Source organism: Zalophus californianus, chromosome 2 (genome assembly GCF_009762305.2).
Source record: "Zalophus californianus isolate mZalCal1 chromosome 2, mZalCal1.pri.v2, whole genome shotgun sequence".
Lineage (NCBI taxonomy): Eukaryota > Metazoa > Chordata > Mammalia > Carnivora > Otariidae > Zalophus > Zalophus californianus.
This window is the reverse complement of record NC_045596.1, coordinates 56,394,682-56,422,247: the sequence shown is the minus strand read 5'-3', so window position 1 is coordinate 56,422,247 and position 27,566 is coordinate 56,394,682. Positions and strand designations below refer to the sequence as shown.

The 27,566-nt window shown below is 40.0% G+C and overlaps 2 protein-coding genes across 10 annotated transcripts in view; one reads left to right on the top strand and one right to left on the bottom strand.

The window, feature by feature from the left end:
* Nucleotides 1-1,454: 1,454 nt before the first annotated feature.
* GRSF1 (G-rich RNA sequence binding factor 1) lies at nt 1,455-16,578 on the top strand. Of its 2 annotated transcripts, none has more exons than XM_027598648.2 (10): nt 1,455-1,931; nt 4,385-4,541; nt 6,064-6,219; nt 6,613-6,756; nt 7,413-7,548; nt 9,817-10,001; nt 11,889-12,010; nt 13,118-13,253; nt 13,812-13,887; nt 15,221-16,578. In XM_027598648.2, exons 1-9 carry the CDS (start codon nt 1,578-1,580, stop codon nt 13,859-13,861), a joined length of 1,440 nt encoding a protein of 479 aa, XP_027454449.1. In that variant the 5' UTR covers nt 1,455-1,577; the 3' UTR covers nt 13,862-13,887; nt 15,221-16,578. The 2 variants fall into 2 exon arrangements, with proteins under 2 accessions (XP_027454449.1, XP_027454450.1); XM_027598649.1 differs by lacking the exon at nt 1,455-1,931 and adding an exon at nt 2,086-2,214 and having other exon boundaries at nt 15,221-15,667.
* Nucleotides 16,579-24,893: 8,315 nt separating this feature from the next.
* The window catches only part of RUFY3 (RUN and FYVE domain containing 3), a 78,219-nt gene continuing 75,546 nt past the window's right edge, over nt 24,894-27,566 (bottom strand). For all 8 annotated transcript variants that reach the window (XM_027597558.2, XM_027597559.2, XM_027597560.2 and 5 more), the window contains one exon: nt 24,894-26,321. In XM_027597558.2, the coding sequence (XP_027453359.1) occupies nt 26,178-26,321 (144 nt within the window). In that variant the 3' untranslated portion in view covers nt 24,894-26,177. The remainder of the gene's footprint in view (nt 26,322-27,566) is intronic.

Here is a 27,566-nt window from a genome sequence, read left to right as displayed (position 1 = left end):
ATAATTAATACAATGTTTAAAACTGGTGTTCTGTAAGTCATTAGTTTCAATTTAAAAACCTTGTTATTCTCTTTCTGTAATCTAGACATATATAAATCTAAACATCACTTTGATTTTTGGTCTGTAAGCCTATTATTATACCCCTGACTGCACAGGGCATAGCATCATGCCTGGAACACAAAAAACACTTAATAAATGTTTGTTAGATAATTGAGTAATTGTTCAAAATTAGTTTCTTTTTCCCTTATATTCTCCCAACTTCCTCTAAGTAAAAATTGAGACTTTCTATTTTAATACTATTTTAATACTATTTAATATTATTTAATACTTTGGTGTTACTCCTTTTCCTAAAAGTAGGCCAGAGTAAACAACTCAAATTCTAAACACAATTTTCTTGAATACTTCAAAAGAGCTAATCCAAGAGTCATCGTGTTTCTTCTTTTTTTAAGACCTGATCACTTTAAGATGATACTGAAAGGGTGTCTGACATGATCTTTGGGGACCGCTTTAAAATATTCCAGCAAAGGGAGCACCTGGGTGGCTCAGTTGGTTAAGTGGCTGCCTTCGGCTCTGGTCATGATCCTGGAGTCCCCGGATCGAATCCCACATCGGGCTCCCTGCTCAGCAGGGAGTCTGCTTCTCCCTCTGGCCCTCTTCCCCCTCGTGCTCTCTCTCATTCTCTCTCTCTCAAATAAATAAATAAAATCCTTAAAAAAAATAAATAAATGAAAAAAAATAAAATAAAATATTCCAGCAAAGGAAAAAATGTTTACGGCGTGGTGGTGGTGATACAAGAAGAGTGAAAAAAGAAAAAATAATTTCTGAAATTCTGGAAGTTCATTATACTTTGAGATTCTCCTGAATAAAAAGTTTTAAATTTTTCAGATTTTTCTATTTTTTAACTCTCAGTACTCCCTTTTGCCTATTAATCTGAGACGGGTCCTGGTCTCAGTAGGAGGAAAACCGTACAACCAACCAGTCCTTTTGCAAACCTCTGCCTGTCCACTTGTGAACACACTAACTTATCAGAGATTTTATTTTTGCTGTATACATTATTAGCATGTAAGTATCTCTATATTTCATTTTAAAACAAAGGAAGTTGGCCTTCCACACAGATCTCGAGTTTCGGGGGTACTAAACCTCCTCCGATAGTATCCCACTCTCTTTATAACCAGAGTACCACAGTTCCTTCCAGAAACGGCCCTTTTGCCCCTCACGTCACGCGTTTCGCGGGGACAGTGCGGGGCGTCGCTAAACCGGCATTCCATGTCTCTGCCCTCCCCAGAGCAACTGGCTTCACTTCGCCCTCCTCGGGCCTCGGTTTCCAACCCGGGAAAGAACGGCGGGTTGGTAGTACCCGGGCCCCCGCGGCCCCTCCCGGCCTGCCGGCAGCCCCGCCCCGAGGGCGGAGACCGGGCGGAGCAGCACGCTCTCCTCCGCCTCCTCCCGACTCGCTGCTGCCCCGGGTGCTGGCGGCGCATGTGCCTGGCGCCCCCTCCCCGGCCCTGGATTCCACTCCCCCTCCGCTCGCGCTGCAGCCGCAGCCGCCTCCAGGCCCCGCGCCGCCTCCGGAGTCCATGGCCGGGACGCGCTGGGTGCTCGGGGCGCTGCTCCGGGGCTGCGGCTGCAACTGCAGCAGCTGCCGGCGCACCGGCGCCGCCTGCCTGCCTTTCTACTCGGCCGCCGGCTCCTTCCCCTCGGGCGTCTCGGGCCGTCGCCGCCTGCTGCTGCTGCTCGGGGCCGCCGCGGCCGCCGCCTCTAACACGCGGGGCCTCCAGTCCGGGCCTGCGTCCGCCGGGAGGCTGGCGGGGCCTCCCCCCGCGGCCGCCTCCGCCGCCGCCGCGGCCGCGGTTTCTTACCCGGCCCTGCGTGCCCCTCTGCTACCGCAGTCGCTGGCGGCGGCCGCGGGCCCGGCGCGGAGCTACAGCCAGGTATGTGGGCGCCGCGAGGGGCCGCGCGCAGGACCCTTCCCCGGTCGCGCGCCCGCGCGCCCGCGCCCCTCCGCGTGCGCCTCGCGTGCACGCCCGGGGATCCGCGGCACTCGCCGCACCCCCACCCCCGCCCTCCCAGTCCTCCTATTGGGCCCCAGAACAAGGGACGCTCTCCCAGGCCTCGGGTTTTCTCCTTGTTTTGTTCTCTCGAGTCTCTGGTCGGTTGGGCAGTGTAAGTGTGGCTAGGGGTGAATGTTGAGGCCTTGTTCCCCGCCGGCCCATGGTAGGTTTTGTGAGGCTGTTGACGCCCCAACCCCGCATCCCTGTCGCTCTCCGCCCGCTGGTTGTGAAGTTGGGAGGCCAGACCCGCGGAGGGTTGGGAGTTTCCGTGCAGCCAGAGCTCTAGGCCTAGGCGGCCCTGGCGCGCCTCGCAGCCTGCTGATGGGAAGGTTCACGCACAGAAGAGTTACGTGGGCTGGGTCGGTGGGGAAGGAAGCTCGTCGCCAGCGCTCCCCTCTCTCCCGTGCCCCTGGGGGAAGGCCGGCTGCCCCATTTACTGAAGGTCACCTCTGCACTGCCACCTCCTTTAGCAGAAGGACCTTTAGGACCATGGCTCGCCGCCGACGGGGAGGACAGCGTGGAGACTGTGATATCGGGGTGGGGGGGTGGCTAGAAGAGGGGACGCCTAGAGGTAAGGCCACGACTTGGGGACCCAGGAGTGAATCTTCTTTTTTAATGTCATTGTGTCCTTTAAGAACTCAGATTGCAAATATTTTGTGCCTTGTAGGAAGCTTTCTTTTCTGCTTGTTCCGTGGTATCTGGGAAATATCAGCTCACGTTTTGACTACCCAGCTCCTGATATCTTGGATCGTATTTACCTTAATTCAATCTGTGCTTCTCCTTGAACTTAGGGAAACTGGGAGGCTAATCAGCATGGCTTCTGTCTGCCAGTGGCTGAGCTAATTGATTTGAATCCTGGCCCAATACTTTGTGCTGCCCTTTTCGGTAAAAGCTTGTGGTGCGTGTGGAATTCTGGGAAAATGGGGAATGTTACCTTTATTTAAGAAACACAAACCATCTCTAATAAGCCTTTGCGAGCTAGCTACTCTCTTGATTTTTTTTCCTGTGAAATTGACTGTAATGATATCTGTTGAGCCTCTACTAGTGTTACACACTGCTTACATTTATCATTGACTTCTTAAAATTTTATGTACGTCTTCGTGAAAATGATGGGAACGTACAAAGGAGTGAAGTATCTCCTTAGCACGATAGATTGCAAGTCACTTGACTTAAAGCCTGAGTTGTCTTTCCACATTGGTAATTGTAGTGCTTGTTGCATTTTTATGAAGTATGTAAAAGACATCTGCTAGAGGTTTACATTTATCATTGACTCCTTTTAGGTAGACTTAAGTCTTAACATAAGCGGTGGGATGGTTCAAAAGAATCTCTTTCTTTAGCCCAGTAGAGTGCAAGTCTTAAAACTTCAGTTGTCATTCCTGGTTATGGTTGTAGTGCTTATTGGAATCTTGTTAAATTCCAGTTTTTGCTTAGTCTTGTAAAATAGAGTTCTTTAGGTATGTTTCAGGCTCTGTCACCTTTTACAATCTTTACCTTACTCAGTTGGTCTGACTTACAGTTGACAGGTTACTCTTTCCAAGCACCCTGCTCTCTTGTTATTTTACCCACTCCGAAGTGTCGCTTATTAACTCTCTTTTGCCTGCTGGGTGAAGGGAACACTTTGAGCTTGACATTCAAGTCCCTCTGTTGTACGGTACCAAGTTCGTTTTGCCAGCTCATCTTCTTTGGCTCCTAATTGTACCCTGCAGTTTAGCCAAATGGGATTATTGCTGTTTTGCAAATGGGCTTTTGTTCATACTGCTGCTTCCCCTCACCTCTCAAACTGGAATGCCCAATCCTTTATGTATTGCTGTCAAAATTCTATGCTTCCTTTGAGGCTCCTCTTATATTATGTCTTGATTCTTCTGTTAGTGTTCTGTTTTGAATTCCTGTAATAACCTTGTATCTTAATTGTAGCACATAAAGCTTCCTGTTTTGTAGTGCTTGTCTTAGTCTAAGATGGTAAGCTCTGTGAGATGAGAACCTAATAAGGCACACGATGAGTAGGAGGCATTCATATTTGTCCAATTGAAGGGACCCTCTTGTCCTACCTTAACTAAAACACTATTTTTAGGTGTAATTTGGGACTGATGAATTTAAAAACAAGCCCTGAATAAAATTTATGTCCTGCCTAATCATTGGGATATGCCTGTTTGTTGCTTTCAAATGTACAATTTAAGCCAAAAAAGGATGAGTTAGATTTGTGAAGTTTATTTCTTGCCTCTGAAATAGTAACTGTCTCCTAAGAATAACATCCAGAGCATTGGTTTGCAGAAATAAATATTTTCTAAGTAAGGTTGTCAAGTATTTTTACATTTCTTCATTTCTCTTGGAAGGAGTCCAAAACTACCTACCTGGAAGACCTTCCACCTCTCCCTGAGTATGAATTGGCTTCATCCAAGCTAGGAGAAGAAGTGGATGATGTTTATCTCATTCGAGCTCAAGGACTGCCATGGTCATGCACTATAGAAGATGTGGTTAACTTTTTCTCAGGTATATTTTATGTATGTTTGGAAATATGTAATTTTGTTTGAGTACAAGGTAGTCTCTCACAACATGGTAGAAACCAGTTTTCTCTGAAATTTTAGTATGTACTTACCAAAAAACAAAACCAGTTAAGCATAGCTCTTTATGTAATATATACATTTAGAATACAAGATTGCTAAGTGTCAAGTGATACAATTTCCTTAATAACATTTTTGGAATGTTTACATATCTGTGAATAGTTTTTAAGTTCTGTATCTGACTGTGATTTTTAATTTTCCTTTTAAAAGGCTTTTAGAAAGGGGACGCTTGCGTGACTCAGTCGGTTAAGCGTTCAACTTGATTTCAGCTCAGGTCATGATTTCAGCTCATGATCTCAATCCTGGGATTGAGCCCCGAGTCTGACTCCATGCTCAGTGGGGAGTCTGCCTGATGATCTCTCCCTCTGCTTTCCCCAGCTTGCGCTTTCTCTCTCTCAAATAAATAAATAAAATCTTAAAAAAAAAAAAGGCTTTATTTATTTATTTATTAAATTTTTTTAAAAAAAGATTTTTATTTATTTATTTGACAAAGACACAGCGAGAGCAGGAACACAAGCAGGGGGAGTGGGAGAGGGAGAAGCAGGCTTCCTGCCAAGCAGAGAGCCTGATGTGGGGCTCAATTCTAGGACCCTGGGATCATGACCTGAGCTGAAGGGCAGCTGAGCCACCCAGGCGCCCTATTTATTTTTTTAAAAAAAGATTTTATTCATTTATTTGAGAGAGAGCAGAGCGAGCCAGCAGTAGCCAGGGGAGGGGCAGAGGGACAAGCAGACTCCCTGCTGAGCACAGAGCTCTGCCCCTGGGCTCAATCCCAGGACCCTGAGATCAAGACCTGAGCCAAAGTCAGATGCTTAACCGACTTAGCCACCTAGGTGCCCCTCCAAAAAAGGCTTTTGAGAGGATGCCATCTTAAATGTTATAAAATGATGTAATAATATATTGAGTACCTTGATGTGCATAGCATTATGTGGGTCAGGTATTTTATGAAGCCATTTACCTCTTCAACTCTGCTGCCATTGTACGTATGCAGTATGGGGATCTTGGTAATGAAGAGGGGGCAAAGTTCAATTATGGTAACAATTATTCTTACAGGGTTTATTTTAAAGTTCCTATAGTTATGATTATGATAAAATAAGACACATATGTATAAACTTAAGCATATTTTAAACTTTGGATTTAAAACTGATTGTAGAAGCATTGGGAAGGACAATATATTTTATGTTGAGCTTGTTTGCTCTTTTAATGATCAGGAGATCATAAGCTTATGTACTAAGGTTTGCTCTCTTTTTCAAGAAAGTGGGAAATTTTATAGACTACCATCTCATTAGCATTTGGATGTCTTCAGTGATGGGGGTTTCTATAAAGAATATGATAGGCATTTTAGTCCATGCTTTCTTTTGTTGTTGGAATTGGAAGATTGCGTTCTAGCAACTTTTATAATTGAGCTAAAAGTTTGATTTCTGGTTTTGATTTTACTCCCATACTTTCAGACTGCAGAATCCGAAATGGTGAGAATGGAATACACTTCCTCTTAAACAGAGATGGGAAACGAAGGGGTGATGCCTTAATTGAAATGGAATCAGAGCAGGATGTGCAAAAAGCCTTAGAAAAGCATCGCATGTACATGGGACAACGATATGTGGAAGGTACGTGAAGTCATGTCCTGGTTTTTGTGATCAGTACCTTAGCCTGTGCTTCCCAGGGCGATTTCATTTGGTCCTTAGCAGTAATGAAGGGGATAGATATTATGAATACACCCTTTTATAGGGTATGAAGATGAAACAGAGATAATCTCAGTTTCTTATCTATAAAATGAAGATGTTGACCAGGTTTACCTCACAGATTGTTTAAATAAGTCACAGGTGGCACACAGTAAATATTCAGTAAATGTCATTTGTTATTTTCTCCAGAGAAGTACATAAAGATTAAAAATACTGATTTTTACCTTCTTGGATAACCCACTAAGTTTTTTTTTTTTTTTTAATGTCTTCTTCCTTTGCTATGTGAATTCTCATGCTTTCCGTGCTCTTTCTTTGCAGTGTATGAGATAAACAACGAAGATGTGGATGCCTTAATGAAGAGCCTGCAGGTCAAGTCTTCACCCGTGGTAAATGATGGAGTGGTTCGCTTGAGAGGACTTCCGTATAGTTGCAATGAGAAAGACATCGTAGACTTCTTTGCAGGTGCTTTTCAGTTATATCATGTTTGGGGCCTCATTTTTTTCCCTTATTGTTTCCTTTTGTATCTTAAATGAACCTCTTCCTAGGTAACTGCTTTCAGTTGTATTAGGTTCTTTAGGGGAGAACTCTTCACTTGTGTTAGGAATGTTTATAGATTATGTAAGTGTTTTGACCTATTATGCTAACCTTTGGAGGATGTCACATTTCAGAATTATTTCATGCAGGTTTATTTTACTGTTGAGGAAGATAACCTTTTGCAAGAGTGGCCATATTTGTTTAAGACAGTAACAATTTATATCATTTAAAAGCATTATTGTCTAATTATTAGCTGTAAAAAATTTAACATTAGTAGTGATGTTAGTCTAAATTCCTGTTTCCCTTACTACATAATTAATGCCAAAAAAAAAAGATTGTGTGTTTTAGATGGACTGCATGAATCCTAAATATTCTGGAAATACAGATGTGTAGGTGTTACTAGCTTTGCCGCATAATGATTTCCCTCCCCTTTAGGCATGTATCCAGCTTAGAGACTAGCAAAACAGGCCTAACGTTTTACTAGTAAAATAAAAAAAATTACTAGTATGTGAATGAATATTAATCCTAATACATAAAAAAGGCTCCTGTTAGCAGCACTAATTTGTAATAATTTTGTGTCCTAGGACTGAATATAGTAGACATTACTTTTGTCATGGACTACAGAGGGAGAAGAAAAACAGGAGAAGCCTATGTGCAGTTTGAAGAACCAGAAATGGCCAACCAAGCTCTGTTGAAACATAGGGAAGAAATTGGTAACCGGTGAGTGAAGCAGATTCTAATAATGCTCAAGTATCATACGTTGGGTCATTTTGAGGAATGCACTGTAGTAGAACTGTAAAAATTATCTACAGAAAAGTAGAATAGTATGATGACCTGTCCAATGCCCATCACTTAGAATTAACAAATTATTAACATTTGTTATATTTGCTTTCTCTGTTTTTTCAGTATGCATCTTTAAAAAACATTTTTTTATTAAAAAAATGTTTTTTTAAGGTTTTTATTTATTTGACAGACAGAGCACAAGTAGGCAGAGCAGCAGGCAGAGGGAGAGGGAGAAGAAGGCTCTCTGCTGAGCAGGGAGCCCTACTCGGAGCTCGATCCCAGGACCCTAGGATCATGATCTGAGCTGAAGGCAGCCGCTCAACGACTGAGCCACCCAGGTGCCCCTAAAAAACATTTTCTCATGTGATCCTAATATCATCACGTCTAACAAAATTAGCAGTAATTTATTGTCTAATGCCAGTCCATAGTCACACTTTCCCAATTATACCAAAATTGTCTTTTCAGAGTTTTTTTGTTTTGTTTTGTTTTTTGAGAGATAGCGAGAGAGAGAGAGAGAACTGAGCTGGGAGGAGAGGGAGAAGTAGGCTCCCTGCGAGCAAGGAGCCCAATGAGGAGCTCAGTCCCAGGATCCTGGGATCATGACGTGGGCCGAAGGCAAGGGCTCAACTCACTGAGCCACCCAGGCACCACTCAGAGTTGTTATTTTTTTTTTTTTCTTCTTCTGGTACCAGAATCTAGATATGGTCCACACATGGCATTTGATAGTTATATCTACAATTCTCTTAAACTAGAGCAAGTCTCCTTCTTTATGTTTTTATTCCCTTCCCCTTTTCAAATGCAATTAACTTTTGAGGAAGTTGAGTCAATCACCCTGTACAATGTCTCATGTTTTATGTTGATCTTACTGCTTCTTCATGGTGTCACTTTGTTCCTTTGTATCTATTATTTCCTGAAAACTGGAAGTTAAAGCCAAAGTCTTGAATTGAATCAGGTTAACATTTTGATACAGATACACTATAGGTATTGTTTTATACTGCATATCACATCACATTGGATGCATGTAGTGTTGGATGGGTTCATTTGTGTCAAATTTGGAGGCGTACTCAAAAGTGTCAGACTTTAGATTGCTGTTTTGCTACTTTCTGGCTGTATTACTTGGCTCCTTTGAAGTTTAAAAAAAATGAAAAGCTATTTTAAAGCTATGTATTTCAGGATCTATGTATAGAATTGATTTAGAGGTCTTTATTAAATTTTTTAAAAATAAAAATGGTTTTGCAAAGCACCCTCTTCTCCTTTTTTTTTAGTACTCTTCACAGTTTCTTATAATATGTCTTAGAACAAACAAATCAGTGCTATGTTTTTATGCGGGAACATTATGGCAGTGTATAAATCTGTTCAATAAATTAAGTGGTGCCTATCTTTATAGATCTGTAAATACAAATGATTTTTGCAGTTCAAGCTTAATAACCTAATTGGAAAAGCAGTATTGAGAAAAAAAAACTGGTTTCAGAAGCTTGGATTTAATAAATAATTCCACTGCCAAGCACGTAGCAAATTAGAATTGACATTTAGTTCATGAATTCTCATTGGCATCTTGTTGAAGTTCTGGAGGTTTTTAGCTCCTCATATACTCTGACTTAATATCTTACACAGATATCATTAATTTTCACAGAATTGACTTGTAAGGCTTTAAGAGATTGTTAACCAACTGTAAAAAACAAAACCCTTCTTACCAGATATTTTCATACACACAATTAATCTTGGCATAGTTGTTCTCACGAAGTAAGTAAATACTGTTCAAATGTATATGAAGAAAGCTGTTATCTTGGGCAGGGGTGTGGGGGAGATTAAATCAGTGACATGTACTGTTGAGAATACTTTTCATGGACTAATATCTGTATCTAGTCTTACCTTGTCCCTCATCTGTTATCTTTGGACACTTGTGTTTCATAAGCTGTTGGACATATATATGCATGTTTTATTTTATTTTATTTTTTAAAGATTTTATTTATTTATTTGACAGAGAGAGAGATAGTGAGAGCAGGAACACAAGCAGTGGGAGTGGGAGAGGGAGAAGCAGACTTCCCGCCGAGGAGGGAGCCCGATGCGGGGCTCGATCCCAGGCCCCTGGGATCATGACCCAAGCCAAAGGCAGACGCTTAATGACTGAGCCACCCAGGCGCCCCTGCATGTTTTATTTTAAATGACTTCAGTGTAAAGTGACTTTGCATTGTTTTACAATAGGTATATAGAGATATTTCCAAGCAGAAGGAATGAAGTCCGAACACATGTTGGTTCTCATAAGGGAAAGAAAATGGCATCTTCTCCTACTGCTAAGTATATAACTGAGCCAGAAATGGTCTTTGAAGAACATGAAGTAAATGAGGATATTCGACCCATGACAGCTTTTGAAAGTGAGAAGGAAATAGGTAAGAACCTGCATCTTATTGAGACTTACTGGATCTATTTTGTATGTTTTGATATTTAAAATATTTTTTATGACCATGTTGTATGGGATTATTAGATTATAGGACCAGGGAATTCAGTTGGAAGATTTATCTGTCTTTGAGTATAGTATGTACTTTGAATATGTGCAGAAGGGCTTAATTATTTCGTAAAGTTTTTTTATATAATCATTCTTGTGGTTTCTATATAAAAAGCTGGGTGGCACAGATATAATAAAAGAACATAAAATGTCATCATTTAAACTAAAGTGAGAAAAGAATGTAGAGGGCTGGAATGTTGACTAAAGAAGTTTTGTTTGCCTCTGTATTTAATTATTCCTCTGATTCCTAACCCAAAGTGACATGTGGAATCTTTGAAGTGTGATAAATCCTTTTTAAACTCATGCCATGGTGGGGTGCCTGGGTGGCTCAGTGGGTTGAGCGGCAGACTCTTGATTTCTGCTCAGGTTGTGACCTGGGGTCCTGGGATTGAGCCCTGGGTTGGGCTCTGAGCTCAGCAGGGAGTCTCCTTCAGGATTCTCTCCCTCTGCCCCTCCCCACCGCTCTCTCACTCTCTCTCTCAAATAAATAAATCTTTAAACTCATGCCATGGGATTATCCCATTACCATATTTCTTTTTTTTTTTTGAGTGCCTGTAACCCAGAGAGTCGCTATTGCCTTTTATTTCCACTCATAATCATGTTTCCTTCTCACTATTCTTTTTTATTTTTTTTAAGATTTTATTTATTTGACAGAGACAGCAAGAGAGGGAACACAAGCAGGGGGAGTGGGAGAGGGAGAAGCAGGCTTCCCACCAAGCATGGAGCCCGATGCAGGGCCTGATCCCAGGACCCCAGGATCATGACCTGAGCCGAAGGAAGACTCTCAACTGCCTGAGCCACCCAGGCGCCCCATCCTTCTCTCTATTCTTATATAAATATTTTTTTTGTAATCTGGTAACGGTTTGAGGCACAAAATCTTTATGCTAAATCCTCATGGATGTTCAGGTGATACTTGTTAGGTGGCAGAAATGTCAGAACATTTTTGCTTCTTGGGTACGTGCACCCCGATGTTTATAGCAGCAATGTCTACAATAGCCAAACTGTGGAAAGAGCCAAGATGTCCACTGACAGATGAATGGATAAAGAAGATGTGGTGTATATATACAGTGGAATATTATGCAGTCATCAAAAGGAGTGAGATCTTGCCATTTGCAGCGACGTGGATGGAACTGGAGAGTGTTAATGCTGAGCGAAATATGTCAATGAGAGAAAGACATGTATCATATGACCTCACTGATAAGAGGAATTCTTAATCTCAGGAAACAAACTGAGGGTTGCTGGAGTGGTGGGGGGTGGGAGGGATGGGGTGGCTGGGTGATAGACACTGGGGAGGGTATGTGCTATGGTGAGCGCTGTGAATTGTGTAAGACTGTTGAATCGCAGATCTGTACCCCTAATACATTATATGTTAAAAAAAAAAAAAAGATAGCAGGAAGGGAAGAATGAAGGGGGGTGGGAAATCGGAGGGGGAGATGAACCATGAGAGACGATGGACTCTGAAAAACAAACAGGGTTCTAGAGGGGAGCGGGGTGGGAGGATGGGTTAGCCTGGTGATGGGTATTAAAGAGGGCACGTTCTGCATGGAGCACTGGGTGTTATACGCAAATAATGAATCATGGAACACTACATCAAAGACTAATGATGTAATGTATGGTGATTAATATAACATAATAAAAAAAAATTAAAGCCCTTCCTTACTGGTTCAGGAAGAATTGAAGGTTTTGACAGAAAGGTCATACCTAATTATAATCTGTTAATAACTCTTGAAGCTCTTATGTTACTGACAGTGCTTTCTGTCCCACTTCTCAGAACTGCCTAAGGAGATGTCAGAAAAGCTTCCAGAGGCTGTTGATTTTGGAACTACATCTTCACTACATTTTGTCCACATGAGAGGATTGCCTTTCCAAGCTAATGCCCAAGACATTATAAACGTGTGTGGCAGTAAGATATCCAATCTCAATAGGTTTGAACAAAAATTCTAAAACTGAACTGAACTTGGGAAAGATAGAGAAGAAAATATCCCATTTCTGTACTGTTTTTAACAGTAAGGTGGCATCTCCTTGGTTGTGGAAGCTTGTTTTCTTCAGCTGAGAAGTGTGGGCTTTGTTACATTTTAAGGTCAAATGTATTATGATAAGAGGATTTTGTAGATAAAAAATAATAATGATGTAGCTTTAGTATTCAAAATAAGAAAGTTTGGTTTTTCTGTAAATTGGTTCAACCTACTCATTTTTGAGTTTAGGAAGCTGAGACTCGGGAGTTTGTCACAGGGTGGTTATATACTAAACAAGAATCCCAGCGCTCCTTAATGCGTAGACGCTTGTAGCCTTCATCGGGATTCCCTAATTTTTGAGAAAGGAATTTTAAAAATATTTTTATTTTATAACATAATGTATGAAAAGAAAGGGAAACAATAGCCATATTGACTTCATGAATTTGAGGACATATATTTAAGGTAGGTCCAAACCTAGAATCTTCAGTTAGTAGTGGGTCCTCACAGTTGTCTTCATTACTTCAGAAAGCCTGATAAGGATCCTGTCTTTAACCAGACAAAGGTCACACAGTCTCATTGGAGCATTACATTCTGTTGCTTTGGTTTGAAATGATAACCACTCAGTGTGGTAGCTCTGTTCATGTAGTGCTGGTAAAAACTGATGAGCAGGCACATACCTGATGTAAAAGTGACTAAGAAATGAAGGATGGACACTCTTTAGAAACAGGAAGGGATGTGTGTGGGAGGAGTAATAGAAGTGGTCCTTGTCGGCATAAGAAAGTTTGAGCACTCTTGCTGTATTGTGTGTTGTACAGTTTTTTTCTGTGAATAGATAGTTGAAATGTAACCTTGAGTTCTAACAGGATCAGAAAAGCCAGATGACATGGTAGATGTGTAACTACTTTGTTGCTTAAAGAGACTTTCTAAAAACAAATTTCTTGGGTGTATAAATCAGAGTCTGAAAGAAAAATGCAGAGCCTTAGACTTCTAGAAATTGTGCCTACTACCATTATATTCCTTTTAGCTTCTTTTGTTTGTTGTTTAGTTCTTTGCTCCGCTGAAGCCTGTTAGAATCACCATGGAATACAGTTCTAATGGGAAGGCCACTGGAGAAGCTGACGTGCACTTCGATACCCATGAGGATGCTGTTGCAGCTATGCTCAAGGATCGGTCCCATGTTCGTAAGTGCTGCCCATGGTTTTCATTGTCAATTTTGACGTCTGCCTTTGCCTTTCCCTGTTTTGGAGTTTGCCTAGAGCTTTTCCTTGGGAAAACTGCTGTGTTAATACTACTAAATCAAATGTAAAAAGGACAAAACGCTGTATTGTAATGAAAAACATTTGTTTGCTAATTGTCTTGCATATTTCTATGTAGAGGTAGGATTTTTTTTGCTTGTTTTTAATTTTGTTTTTGTTTTTAATTAGGAAATGTAATGGACAAAGGGTTTGAGTTGCTGTCTGAACTATGAGAAAATGACTATTATTTCTCCCTTTTCAGCTTTTTTTTCTTCTAAAGATTTTATTTATTTATTTGAGAGAGAGAAAGAGAGAGAGCACATGAGAGGAGGGAGGGTCAGAGGGAGAAGCAGACTCCCTGCTGAGCAGGGAGCCTGATGCGGGGCTCCATCCTGGAACTGCAGGATCATGACCCGAGCTGGAGGCAGTCGCTTAACCAACGGAGCCACCCAGGCGCCCTCCCTTTTCAGCTTCTTAAAATGAATCTTTTTTTGTCATTCTCAGACCATAGATATATTGAATTGTTCCTGAATTCATGTCCAAAGGGAAAATAAGACTTCCAGGGACTCCAGATAATAAGGTAAATTTAAGAGGTACAATTGTGAGAATTATTTTCAATTGATAAATTAAGCAATAACTCACTAATTTGTAATATGGTGGAGACGATTCTTTTTTTTTAAGATTTAATTATTTATTAGAGGAGGTGTGTGTGTGTGTGTGTGTGTGCAGGGCAAGGAGCAGGAGAGGGAGAAGCAGACTCAGTGCTGAGCACAGGGCCCGATGCAGAGCTCGATCCCAGGACCCTGAGATCATGACTTGAGCCCACATCAAGAGTCGGACGCTCAGCCAACTGAGCCACCCAGGCGCCCCTTAATAATGATCAGACTAATCATGATAACTGAAACATCAAAATAAGGAATGAAAATCTCCTGGGAAATAGGATTCATTATGATTGTATAGTGGTTTTGGGTATTTTTCCCATATAGAATCTATTAGCATCATGCCCAATATTCATCCTGCTAGTGTGCCTAAAAATAATTTTTTACCTTTAATAGCTATAAATTATACTGAAAATGTGTTTATAGTGTTTTTCTTCCTATAAAATTTAAACACATTTCCTCAGTTCTAAGATATTAAAATGTTTAAAATGATATATTTGAAATTAGGGTGTATCATTATTATCAACACTTAATGTACCACTGTTTCTTTCTTAAAAACGTGTTATGAAAATAGTTTTCTGTCCTAGGAAGTACATGATTTCATAGAGTTAACTTAATGTGTGACGAATCTACTAAATGTGTTGGGGCCCCTCCTTTGACTAAGTGTTATGTGGTATCTTTTATTTCCCCATAAAATCTTTTAATGTATTATAATCATTTTTCTGTTTGTAGTGGTGCATTTGAGATAGTTAACTGTAATTTCTTGGAAATACAGGAGGCATTTCTTTACTGTAGTTGTCATAGGCTGTTTTTGGATATAAAGTCCCACAATCTTATGATGTTAAATATTAGCTAAAATCTGTGTGAAATATATTCTGTGCTTAACTCTGAAAATCTGTCTTTGTAGCAGGCTGTAAACACTAATGCCTAACTAATTTTCTTTACTGTAACTTAATGGATTTGTCACTAAATGGATTTACACTAAATCAGAAAAAAAAGTATTGGGGCACTTGGGTGGCTCATTCAGGTAAGTGTCTGACTCTTGATCTCAGCTCTGGTCTCGATCTCACAGTTGTGAGTTCAAGCCCCTCGTTGGGCTCCACGCTGGGCGTGAAGCCTACTTAAAAAAAAAAAAATTAAATTTGTAATTTTAAATGGTCTGGGAAAGGGTATGGTAACACTTTCTCTTTATTTATTTTGTGTAAATGTGCAACATTTTGAGTAAATGTGCAACATTTTTCGTTTTATTTTCAGGATGAAGCAAGAAGCATTTCATTTGCACATCTTTCTTGGACATGGAATATAAAGTTCCAGTTTTGTAGCAGCAACTGCTAGAGGAAGGATTTGGGGGTTTTGGGTTAATTGCTTATAAGACAAATTACGTAGTGGACTGTTTAGAAAGGAAAAGGAAAGATTCAGTTTGAAATTCTGAAATAAACCACAAATTTAAATTTTCGTTTAATCTGTTCAAGATCTGATTTAAAAATCTGGTTTTTATTACATATGATTAAACAGTTTGTTTTCATAGGAGATGTGTTACCCAATGAAAAGACTACATCTTTTTATTCAGCACTGTCCTTGAAAATCTTTCTCCCGTTTTACAAATGGTCTGTTGGAGGTTTTGTCCTTTTGCTTATAAATTAAGGCTTTGATGTAAAACTTCTCTGGAATGAGATACTGATTTATTTTAACCAAATACTCACCAAAGCAAGGAAAGGCTTCAGACCTTTGAATTACTAAGGTTTGGCAGAGTAGTTTTAATTTTAGGTGTATTAGATTACTTAGGTAGGAGTAGAAATTAAAAAAAAAAATACCACAGGTTAGTGAGTGTAAGTGACAACAATTTGGCAGTTTTACGTCTTTAGAAATGTTTTGCCTTTCTAAGCCTTGTGCTAAAGGCATTTGACTTTGGTGCCTGTATCCTTAAGGAGGGAAGTCTTGTCTCAACTTGGAAGTTCTCTGAACACTCACCCCCCCAACTTTTTTTGACTGTGGGTAGACCTTAAGGGTGTTTGTTAGTCTCAAAACTGTGAAGTGACATGTCAGAACAGTCCTGAGTGGTAAAGACATTAATGGCTTCACTTGAATTTAAAACCAGCTCCTGAGAGGGAAAAAAACCTGCCTCCTCATTTGCTTTTTTCAGTGGGATAGCACATCCCATATTTTAGGACAAGTAGGGGTGCCTTGCTTAAATAAAAATAGCATTTAATGTATAACTGTGTGAAGGTTTATGGATAAAGCTGTACTTCTGTCACATTGTGACAGTACCTTCTGCTTTAATATTAAACAGCTTGTTATTTAAATATTGGATCAAAATGGCTGGCTTCAAAATGTAGTCCTTAATAAACTAACTTTATGTGCACCTGTGTAGGAGAATCAAAGTCCTGTATACTTTCTTTGCCTTGTTCCTGTTCTCAGGGTGACGACTGCCGTATAGTTACCAGGAGATAAAAATCTAGTTCTTAAAATTGAATTAGCCCCAATTTCTGAGAGGTGATAATCTGGAAGAGAGATGACGTCTTCTCTCACTGAATACGTAACCATCTTTGATAGCCAGCTAAGATACGAGGTCACTGTACTGTAAGTAGCCAATAAATGAAGGCTTGTTTCAGGCTGCAGATTACCTAAGAGTATTTATTTTGGAGTGTGTGTATCAACCAAATATATTTTTGTTACGTCAAATCCTGGTATAGTATAAGAAGAAACTGTAATTTTCGTTTGTATTTTCATCATCCCATACGGACATGAGTTCATTAACCATCTTAACATCGTCAGTATTACTACTTACGTAGAAATGTGCTTTCATGTCTGGCTGAGTGTACCAAGCTATCAGAAGTGGTGTCTGTGGATGTGTGATCTGTTAGAATATGATCTTTTCTCTGTTGAGCAGTAAGGTATTTAATTTGCTGTGGAAAAAATCTATAGGGACTGTTGGGATTGGGGTTGGTGAGAAATTAATTCATTTGCAATTACTTTATTTTAAAGCTAATGAATTTCATTTGTACGTCTCTAGGAAAAGAATGAGAGCAAAAGCATTAAGATGTTATGTGGTGGGAAAGCATGAAGGTGGCGAGGGGTGTCTTGCTACGCTGGTGGCTGAGTGCTCAGTACAAGGGCTGGCCGTTCTTGGGAAGTCATCTTAGGACTTCAAGTATTTTACTCCTTTAGTAGGTGATAGCTCATAATTCAGGCTAGTAAGTGAGTGATTGCTGAGAAGGCAGATGTAGTACTGGAAGGATCTCCAGAAAAGCACGTAATAGATTACAAGTGATCTTTTCTTTTCATCCAGTCAAAAGACATACTTCTGTCTCCCAAAATTTGACAAAACTGGGTTGCATATTATCATTAGCTATTGAAAGAAGTTATGATGGTGTATTTTGCTCTTGTGTTTGGGTCCTTTGTGTCTTTATAGTCTCTTTGGTGTTAAAGCTATAAAAAACTAGCGGGTTTAGACCCAGGCAGGTTACCCATCTTGCTGTGGCTAGCCACTTGAATTGCAGCGGGGCAACTCTGATAAGTAGCTTGTAGATACCAAGGAGGAGATTGTGATCTGACTGAGACACTCACTGATGTTAGAGAACGAAGCAGAACCAGAGTGGGTGAATGAGGCTTCTGCCACGTGGGAAGGGAGACTGAATCCACTGTGGCATGTGAAGGCTCTAAATCCTCACTGCTTCTGTGGCGTGGGGAGGAGGGAGCAGGAGAAGGCCACTTAGAGCCACGTGCCATTTTGAGGCAAAGGCCCTGCTTATTATTAGCATGCCCTATTGGCATCCTCTGCCACGAACAGTCCTTCAACAGATTCTCATTTGGAGTTTTTTCTCTGGGTTATATCCTATTCATCTTACAATTTAAAACACTCCATTGTTTTAAGAGTTTCCCCTAAATTATGTGAAAGCGTTCACATTCAACTGGCAGGACCTGTGTTATGGAGTAGAATGGTGTATTTCATCAGTAAAGTAGAAACAGGCCTCAGTGCCAGAGGCTTTGAAAAAAAGTGCTGTCATGTAGTAGGAATACATTTTCCCTCAATTCAGATTAGGAAAGAATCTCTGAGGTTTGTAGGAAGGGAATAAAGCTGCTATAAACATTCATGTGTAGGTTTTTGTGTGTACATAAGATTTCAACTCATTGGGGTAAATACCAAGGAGTACGATTGCTGGATCATATGGTAAGACTATGTTTAGTTTTGTAAGAAACTGCCAAACTTCCAAGGTAACTGTGTCATTTTGCATTCCCACTAGCAATGAATGAGAGTTCCTGCAGCAGTTCATTCTTGTCAGCATTGAGTGTTGTCAGTGTTTTGAATTTGAGCTATTGTAATAGGTGTTTACTCGTTATCTTGTTTTATTTTGCAATTCCATAATGACCTAAGATGGTGAGCATCTTTTTTATATATTTATTTGCATCTGCATATTGTCTCTGGTGAGATGTATGTTTAGATCTTCTGCCCAGCTTTTTAGTTAGGTGGTTTTCTTACTGAATTTTAGGACAGGGATATAGGAAGGTTTAGTTTGGTTCTTAAACCTTGATGATATGAAAATAAATGGTGGGGTAATTTGTAAATTGTTCATATTTTATTTTTTGAATGAAATAAAATTCGAGGGATATGAAGGGAAGCATATACAGTGAAGTCTCCCTCCCATCCTATACTTCAGCCACTTGGTTCCCCTACTCAGGCAGCCCTGTCATCAGTTTCCAGTGTAAACTTGCAGTGATATTTACTGTATAGATAAATGTTTAATAGACATTTTCATTTTTAAAAAATACAAGTTATAGCATACTATACATGCTGTTCTGTGCCATTTTTTCCATTTAATACATCCCAAAGATCATTTTATATCCATATATAAAATCGTCTCATTTTTTTTAAAGTGTGCAGTATGGATGTACGTAATTTAACCTGTCCCTTACTGGTGAACAGGTGAATTGTTTCCAGTCTTTTGCTATTGTATGCTGAAATGAATTATGTATAAATTTATGTCATTTTGTACATACATAAACTTCTCTAGGATAAATGGTCAGAGTTTGTGCACTTGTAATTTATATCTAAAATTAAACTTATATCAATAATTTGTTTTTTCTTAGTTTATACCAGCAACGCAAGTGCCCATTTTCCCATAGCCTCACTAACACAGCATAATTAGCAATCTATTTGCCAATCTGGTTTAGGGAAACCCGCGGTGGTATTCTCTTACGAGGTAGCATTTCATGTTTAAGATTTTCCGTGAATTGTCTTCATATCCCGTCCCCACCCCCATGATCTCCCTCTACTTATTGTCCTCACATTAATCCTAAGTCCCAGGCATGGCATCACTTTATCTGAATATACTAAAGTATACATCTCTTCTTTAAAAAGGACTTAAAAAAAAAAACACCATTTCTAAAAATACTAATTTCTTATCACAAATATCTATCTGAAAAGTAATTGTTTAAAAAGTTTGTTTGATTTGAATCAGGATCTAAACAACAATCCACACATTGCATTTGGTTATTATGACTCCCCTGCAACATTTTTCAATAAAAAATTTCAAGTATACAGAATAGTTAAATTATAAACGTGTATACCTACACCTAGATTCTACAAGTAATATTTTGTCATATTCTCTGCATCATGTTATATCTGTCCTTCCATCAATCTTTTTTTCTTTATAAATATCAAAGTTGTAGACATACTTGACTCTTGAGCTTTTTGAAATACATACTGTTAGAGTTTTTTTTCTTGAGGTAAAATTTACAGTGAACAAATGTTAAGTGTACCTACCACGCGATGAGTTTTAATGTACAACTGTGTAACACAAACCTCTAGCGAGCTATGGAACATTTCCATCACATCAGAAAATTTCTTTACCCAGTCAAGTCCTGCACCTCTCCCGTCCCTTCTGCCTGTTAGGATTTTGTTTTTACCATAGATTGGTTGACCTATTCTAGAACTTCGTATAAATGGGATCATACAGTATGTATTCTTGTGTAAATTTTCACTCCGCATGTTTTGAGATTTCATCTATATGTTTCAGTTCTTTGTTCCTTTTTCATTGCCGAGTAGTATTCCATTGTAGGAAAATACCACAGTTTAACCTTTTCACTTAGATGAACAACTGATGGACAATGGGCTGTTTCTAGTTTTTGGCTTTTATGAATAAAGTTGCTATGAACGTTCTTGTGCAAGCCTTTTTGTGGATCTACGTTTTAATTTCTTTTGGGAAGTACTTAGTTGAATATCCTGAGTTGTAAGATTGATATATTTTTAATTTTACTAGCAATTGACATATTTTTTTCTAAAGTCATCTTTTTTTGTAAAACCAGCAATATGAGAGTTCCAATAGGTCCACATCCTCACCGTTTGGTTCCAGCTTGTAATTTTAGCCACTCTGTGTGTAGTGGTATCTCATTGTGATTTTAATTAGCTGTTCATCACAGTTGATGATAATGAACATTTTTTCATAAACTTATTGGCCATACAAATATCTTCTTTAGTGAAGATGAAGTGCCTATTATTTCTTTTAATCTGTGTGTTTCCCCTTCCATTTCTTTTGCCCTTATTTGAAGAAATAAGATTAACCTGTAGAGGTTTCCACAAACTGAATTTTGCCATTTGCCTTTTGGGGATATTTATTGACCACTTTTCTATTGTGTTTGTTTTTTTTTCTTAATAGGAACCCTTTATTCTTGCAGTGAGCTAACTAAATACCTTTCCCCTCAGCGCTTTGTCATTTTGTTTGCTTATCGTGGCAGAAATTATTTTTATGTGGTGTAATTCTTATTTATTATTTTGGAGAGCATGCGAGTAGGGGGAGGGGCAGCGGGAGAGGGAGAGAGAATCCCAAGCCGACTCCATGCTGACCGTGGAGTGCGACATGGGTCTTGATCTCATGACTCTGAGATGACCTGAGCCAAAATCAAGAGGCAGATGCTCAACCAGCTGAGCCATCCACGCACCCCTGTGTGGTGCAACTCTTAAATCTCCCCTTTTATGGCTGCTAGGCTTTGTGTTAGAATTAGGTCATTATAGTGAAATGATTTTGAAAGTACCGGGTGAAAAGACATGGAAACCAAGGTAGACGAGAATATGAATGGATTCAGTGAAACAAGGATCACCATGGTATATTTAAGAAAAAGTCTTTAAAATGATCCTGACTGAATTTGAAGTCCATAGGTGAAATTTCACAAGTATATTCAAAGACGTGTGGTCCCAAAACATACCTGGTTCTAACTGAACTAAAGAGGCTCTCAACCTTTCTTTCTGTCACTTGGCAATATCATTCATTTCTTGGTCTCTTCAAGAAAGCAAACGGGAGAATACAAGTTTTAATATTGGGCTAATTTTTATTTTATTTTTATTTTTTTTAAAGACTTTATTTGACAGAGAGAGACAGCGAGAGAGGGAACACAAGCAGGGGGAGTGGGAGAGGGAGAAGCAGGTTCCCCACTGAGCAGGGAGCCCGATGTGGGACTCGATCCCAGGACCCTGGGATCCTGACCTGACCCGAAGGCAGCCGCTTAACGACTGAGCCACCCAGGCGCCCAATATTGGGCTAATTTTTAACCTGCTTTAACTTACAAGAATAAATTATTATTATTTAAATTTTTTTAAAAGATTTTATTTATTCATGGGGGAGAGAGAGAGAGAGACAGAGAGAGAGAGAGAGAGAGAGAGAAAAGCAGACTCCCCGCCGAGCAGGGAGCCCGATGTGGGACTCGATCCCAGGACCCCGGGATCATGACCTGAGCCGAAGACAGATGCTTAACCATCTGAGCCACCCAGGCGCCCAAGAATAAATTATTTTTGATAGACCTTATAATTGAATATGAATGATGCTATTGTGTCAGAAAGCAGCACCCCCAAATGGTAAGGCGGTGTTGCTGCCTGGGGACTTTGTTGGCTTTTCTATCCTATTTTGCCTGTTGGAGGCCTGAGTGCTCTCTACCAAGCTTAATTATTAACTCTTAGGAATCTGACATCCTCAGCAATGCTTACAACTGGTCACTGGCTCTATTTTTTAACTAATTTTCTATTTCAGTATGCTGTCTTTGAATAAAATTTGCCTTTTATTCTAGGTGTAGAAATTGTACATGTCAGATATTTGATTTCTGATTTGGTAGACATACTTACAAAGTTCTCTTATCCAAAAGTAATATGTTAACAAAATTAATTGTCCTCAGGGATGTTGAGAATAAAAGATCTTGATAATTGACAAATCCCCAAGCCAACAAATGTCTTGTCTAAGAAACCTTAAGATTTGACTTGAGGGACCTTTAAGGGGACATATTAGGCCAAATTATTTCAAAGGTGTTTTACTATAAATCAAAACATGGTCACTTCTGAAATACAATTGTTTAAAAAGGGCCTACATTACATTTAGTCGTCATGTCTCTTTAATCTCTGACTTTTTTGTTTCTGACGACCTTGACAATTTTAAGGAGTACTGACTGGTCAGGTATGTTGTAGAATGTCCCTCAATTGGAGTTTTCTGAGGTTTTTCTCATGGTTACAGTGGGGTTATAGGATTTGGGGAGGAAGAACACAAGGGTGTCATTTTCACTACATCTTATGAAAGATTCATGTTATCAGCATGACTATCACATCAATTTTGATCACCTGGCCAAGATGGTGTTTGCTAGGTGACTATATATAAATTTCCTTTTTTCTTTTTCTATACTGTACTTTTTTTTTAAATTGTACTTTCTGTATTGTGCAAGTTACTAAGCACAGCCCACATTCAAGAGGTGGGAAGTTAAATAGCTACAAAATCATTTGGAATTTTTCTGTGTAGATGTGCCACTTCTCCCTCATTTATAATCTTTTATATCAGTATGGGCTCAGATATTTTGTACTTTGGCTCATAATCCTATGCTACATTATTTTGTTGCTCAGTTTCAGCTTTGGCCACTGGGAGCTTTTTATTGGCTTCTGTATCCCTTCAATGTCTCCCATCCCTTGGCTTTTATGCTGCTACCTCCTTACTTTCTGGCATTACAGATGTCCCAGACCTAGCATCAGCTGTTTCTTCAGAGAGCCCTGGTCCCTTTTAGTGGATAATGGTGTTAGAAACCAAGCTTTATGAGGTGCCTGGCTGGCTCAGTCATTAAGCCTCTGCCTTCGGCTCAGGTCATGATCCCAGGGTCCTGGGATCAAGCCCCGCATCGGGCTCCCTGCTCAGTGGGGAGCCTGCTTCTCCCTCTCCATCTGCCTGCCACTTCCCCTGCTGTGCTGTCAAATAAAATCTTAAAAAACAAAAACAAACCCAAGCTTTAGTTTCTAATGAGAGATTCGATATTGGGTTGTGCCCACTGCTACTGAGTGTTGGCTTCTAGACCCTCTCAGCAGAGCTGTGTACGAACCCATATTCATCATCCCCCTTCCCTCAACGCCTGGCAGCGACCATTCTACTGTGTCTGAATTCGATGGCGCTAGGGACCTCACGCAAGTGGAGTCCTATCTGTCCTTCTGTGACTGGCTTGTTTTCACTTCTAATGTCCCCAAGGTTCATCTGTGTAGTAGTATGTTTCAGAATTTCCGTTCTAAGGCAGAGTAATATTCCATTGTGTGTATCTACTGCATTGTTTCTTCTTTCACTGGTGGACGCTTGGGGTGCTTCCCCTTTTGGCGATTGTAAACGCTGCCATGAACATAGGTGTATAAGTATGTTTGAGTCCCTGCTTCCACCCCTGAAGGGGAATTGCTGGTACTACCTGGCGATCGCAGTTGCTTCAGGACCCGTCCTACTGTCCTGCGGCGGCCGCGCTACTAGCAGCCACACACAGGAGTTCCAGTTTCTCGACGATTCTGATCAAAGTCCAACCCATGCTATTTTGGTGGTTGTTGCCTGTGCTCTTGGTGTCTTACCCAATAAACTAGTGCCAAATCGAATGTCACACTCTTTCCCGGTTTCTTTTTTTCCCGAGTTCTAGTTCTAGCTCGTTTCGATCTTTGAACCATTTTGAGTTAATATCTGTATGTGTTGTAGTAGAGGTCCCGCTTCTTTTCCCTAGCATGTGGGCATCCAGTTTTCCCAACGCGTTTGTTGAAAAGACTGTCCTTCAAGCCCCTTCTGGTCTTGGCACCCTTCTAAAACATCATTAGACCATATATGTGAAGGTTTATTTCTAAGCTCTCCTATTCCATTGGTCTATGTTTTTATGCCAGTACCATACTATTTTTTTTTTTACCATACTGTTTTGATCACTAGCTTTGTACTAAGTTTTGATGTCAGAAGTGAGACCTCCAACTTTGTTCTTTTCCAGGATTGTTTTGGTTATTTGGGTGTCCCCTGAGATTCCATATAAATTTAGAATGGATGCTTCTATTTCTGCAAAAAAATACTGGGATTTTTGATAGGATTACATGGAATCTGTAAATGGTTTTGGGTAATACTGGCATCTTAACAATATTAAGTCTTCCAATTAATAAACATGGGGTGTCCTCCCATTTGTTGTGATCTTTAATTTCTTTAGGCTTTAGTGTACAAATCTTCTGCCTCTGGGTTGTTTATTCCTAAGAATGGTATTCTTGTTGATGCTACCCTGTGAATAGTGGAAAGCACAATTTTTAAGGAGGACAGATCTAACATGAATTCAAGGCATTCATGACTTGGTTCTCTTGCTTTTGCGGACAGCTTCACTAATAGATCTCTGGAGTTTTGTTGGGGAAAAAAAAAAAACTCTATGTGTGACTATGTGTGAGTCACAATAAAATCTCAAGTGGCTAATTACATATTCTTCCTCACATTCCAGGTAGAGCTGCCTCTTTTCAATTTGATTCAAAACTAATTATAAAATAGCTTTTGCTAATTTAGGGTAATTCTCCACATTACCTGTGTAGCACCTAGAACAGTGCTGAAAACCTGTAGGTGGCCAAAAATAAGATGAATAATCACACACACACACAATATTACTTAAAGGGAAAAAAACACTCAAAAACCTAGGCTAGAATTATTAGATTTATTTTTCCCTAGTACTCTTAAAGCTCAGCTGCACCATGTAACAGGTCAGACTTCCGGAATAACAACTCTTTCCCAGGCTATAACCCTTTTGAGGAGAATTTATCAAGTATCATGGTTCCAGGATGTTTCCACCCCAGAATTCTAAACCAGTTACAGAATCATATCTTCTTAGGTCTTAATTGGAATCAACAATCTAGACACATGTAACATAATCAAAATAGCACATACCACTGTTTTTCTTCCCTTGTGGAATGCACTTCCCCCTCTTTATTTTCCCCAAAGGGTTTCTTATGAAGAGATGTTTAATTATCACACTTTCCAACAAACCTACCAGTTCTAATCCTTGGCTCAGAAGAAGGTAGCCTTTACTCAAAAAAAATTTAATATTCTGAGCTAATTGATCTCAGCCTTGGACAAATTAAAATTGTTTTACTTTACACCTGACTAAGCTTTGCTTTCAATACCTATCTGCAAAGTCAAACCCTATCTTTAAAACACAATTTTCATTATGACTTGGGAGAGCAGGGAAGGCCTAGGAAGGGAGTTGGCTTTTATTTTGCAGGAGGACATTCTGAAAAGGGCAGATACTTATTTTTGAAGTCATTAAGTGGAGAAATGGCAAATGTTCCTCTTATACTGAAAACTTGTAAGGCCAGGACCTTTCTGGTCCTGAAACTATAATAAATTACATTGTTTTAAGTACATTCAAAATTTATATTACTCTTTAATTTCTTTTCCCTGAGTTTGGGTTCACAGTTTGGTAGAGATACTTGAAAGAGGTAGGTAGTGGGGGAGAAGAGGAAACTGTTTATGTCTAGCAGCACCTGGGGATGATATAAAACATCATTTTGATCTCCGTTAACATTTATCTTTCCCCTTTGAATCTGCAAACGTAATAGAGGGAGATGATCATTTTCCTTTTTTTTTCCTCTTATCTGTATGGACCCTCTCTCCTATTTTATCCACGCCAGTATTAATCACTATTCATAAAAATGAATAGCCCCTCCAAAGACATGTTATAAAATAAAGCCCTCAAGGTGGGGTTGTTTAGATTTAGAAGAGAGGCTCAAGTGAGTAACTTTTATTCATACAGTCATTAGGGAAAGTGAGCAAACCTTCCAGCACCCCCAGCCACTGCCTTTTCTCCCTGGACCTGGCTTATTTAAATCAGTCCTGTCAACAATGGAGTTGATTCTAAGTTCTGGGCTCTAGGAGATCCTGACATCTAACACGGGTGGGGACACCGGTCCAGGTCTTGGCTTCCAGTCTTACGATGGGCTGGTGGAATACTGTTTCATCAGACGCTCGTGGCAGGGATTGCAAACTCGCTCAGGCTTGATACTTGAAGGAAGAGGCAGTTCGTTTGTTGAGCAGGCATTACAGAAAGTTCCTTTGCAGTTCTTACACACATTCTACAAGGAGAAGAGGGAGGTTAGGCGGGGAATAGAAGGGCAGAGCATACGGATGCATGGGATATAAAAGGTCAAATACAGTAAATGCTCAATGCCTCATCAGGTATTGACTGAATGTTTGCTAGGCGCCAGATAGAATCTGATCAAACACCATCTCTGTCTACAAAGAAGCTTACTGTCTAATTCTTAGATCTAAATGAAGAGAAGCAGTGCCAGAGAATTCCAAAGAACATAATATACAAATAATTTATCTTTAGAATACTTTTAGTCATTACATTCACTTTTAGGCGGGCTAATTCTAAAATCAGTTTGTAAGTACCTAAGAATAGTCCAAATAAGGCAGGCAGTGAGTGACCTAGCAATGGACTGGGTAGCCAGCCTAGGATTTCAAGTTTTGCTGAGCATGAACCGGAAGTATAATTCCTAATACACTGATGTACTTACTGCTCTCCTAGAATGCTCTATAAGCTCATCCTTTGGGATATCGGTGCAGCAGGAGCACAGCTCCCTGCATCCTCTTTACAGGGAAATTACGCTCTTCATGAAGCATTTTGAGTCTTTAGTGGTCATGCAATGGGGCGGCACGTGGGTTATTATGCAGTGTCACTGGTAAGGCTGTGATAGGGTGGTGCGCACGTAGCTCCAAGGGACCCTATATAAAGGCTGTGAAGAGTCACTTCCCCCATTAATAATGCCACTTTCTCCCAAACAATTCACCTTCCTGACGGTGCAGTAGAGGTAGGGGGTCACTTTTGTTTGAAAGCCTGAGAGGAATTTTCCTCCGACATACTGCAGTTACTCTGCATGGCTAAGAAAAGCCAGAATTAGATTAGCAGTTTCTTTATTTGGGGACCTATTTCTAGAATTCCAATTCTAATTCTATAAAGGCAGTTCATCTTTCTCGGATTCTGCTAATGTAAGACTAGATCACGTGATTTTGCTTGTTAAAATTCAGCAAGATCACAAATGGCGGCATGCAGGTTGCAATCCAGAATTTGGGCACATTTCCTTATCTCTTCCAAACACCTGTTTCTTAGTCATTTGTCCATTTCTTGAGCATCTACAATGAAATGGGCACCATATTACATTCTGGGGGATACTACTGTGAGTGGGTCAAAGACCTGGCTATCAGAACACTCACTGTATCTGAACACTTCCTTCACTGCCTACTCTAACAAACTGGGGAAGTGCTCTGCCAGAGACTCCTCATGATCCGAGGGGAAAACAAGTGGTTTTGGTGGAGAG

Bases quoted from the DNA above. Each gene is read 5' to 3' on its own strand.
- GRSF1 (XM_027598648.2), top strand. From the start codon at position 1,578: ATGGCCGGGACGCGCTGGGTGCTCGGGGCGCTGCTCCGGGGCTGCGGC. The intron at 1,932-4,384 runs GTATGTGGGCGC...TTCTCTTGGAAG, and splicing joins CGGCGCGGAGCTACAGCCAG to GAGTCCAAAACTACCTACCT. The intron at 4,542-6,063 runs GTATATTTTATG...CCATACTTTCAG, and splicing joins TGTGGTTAACTTTTTCTCAG to ACTGCAGAATCCGAAATGGT.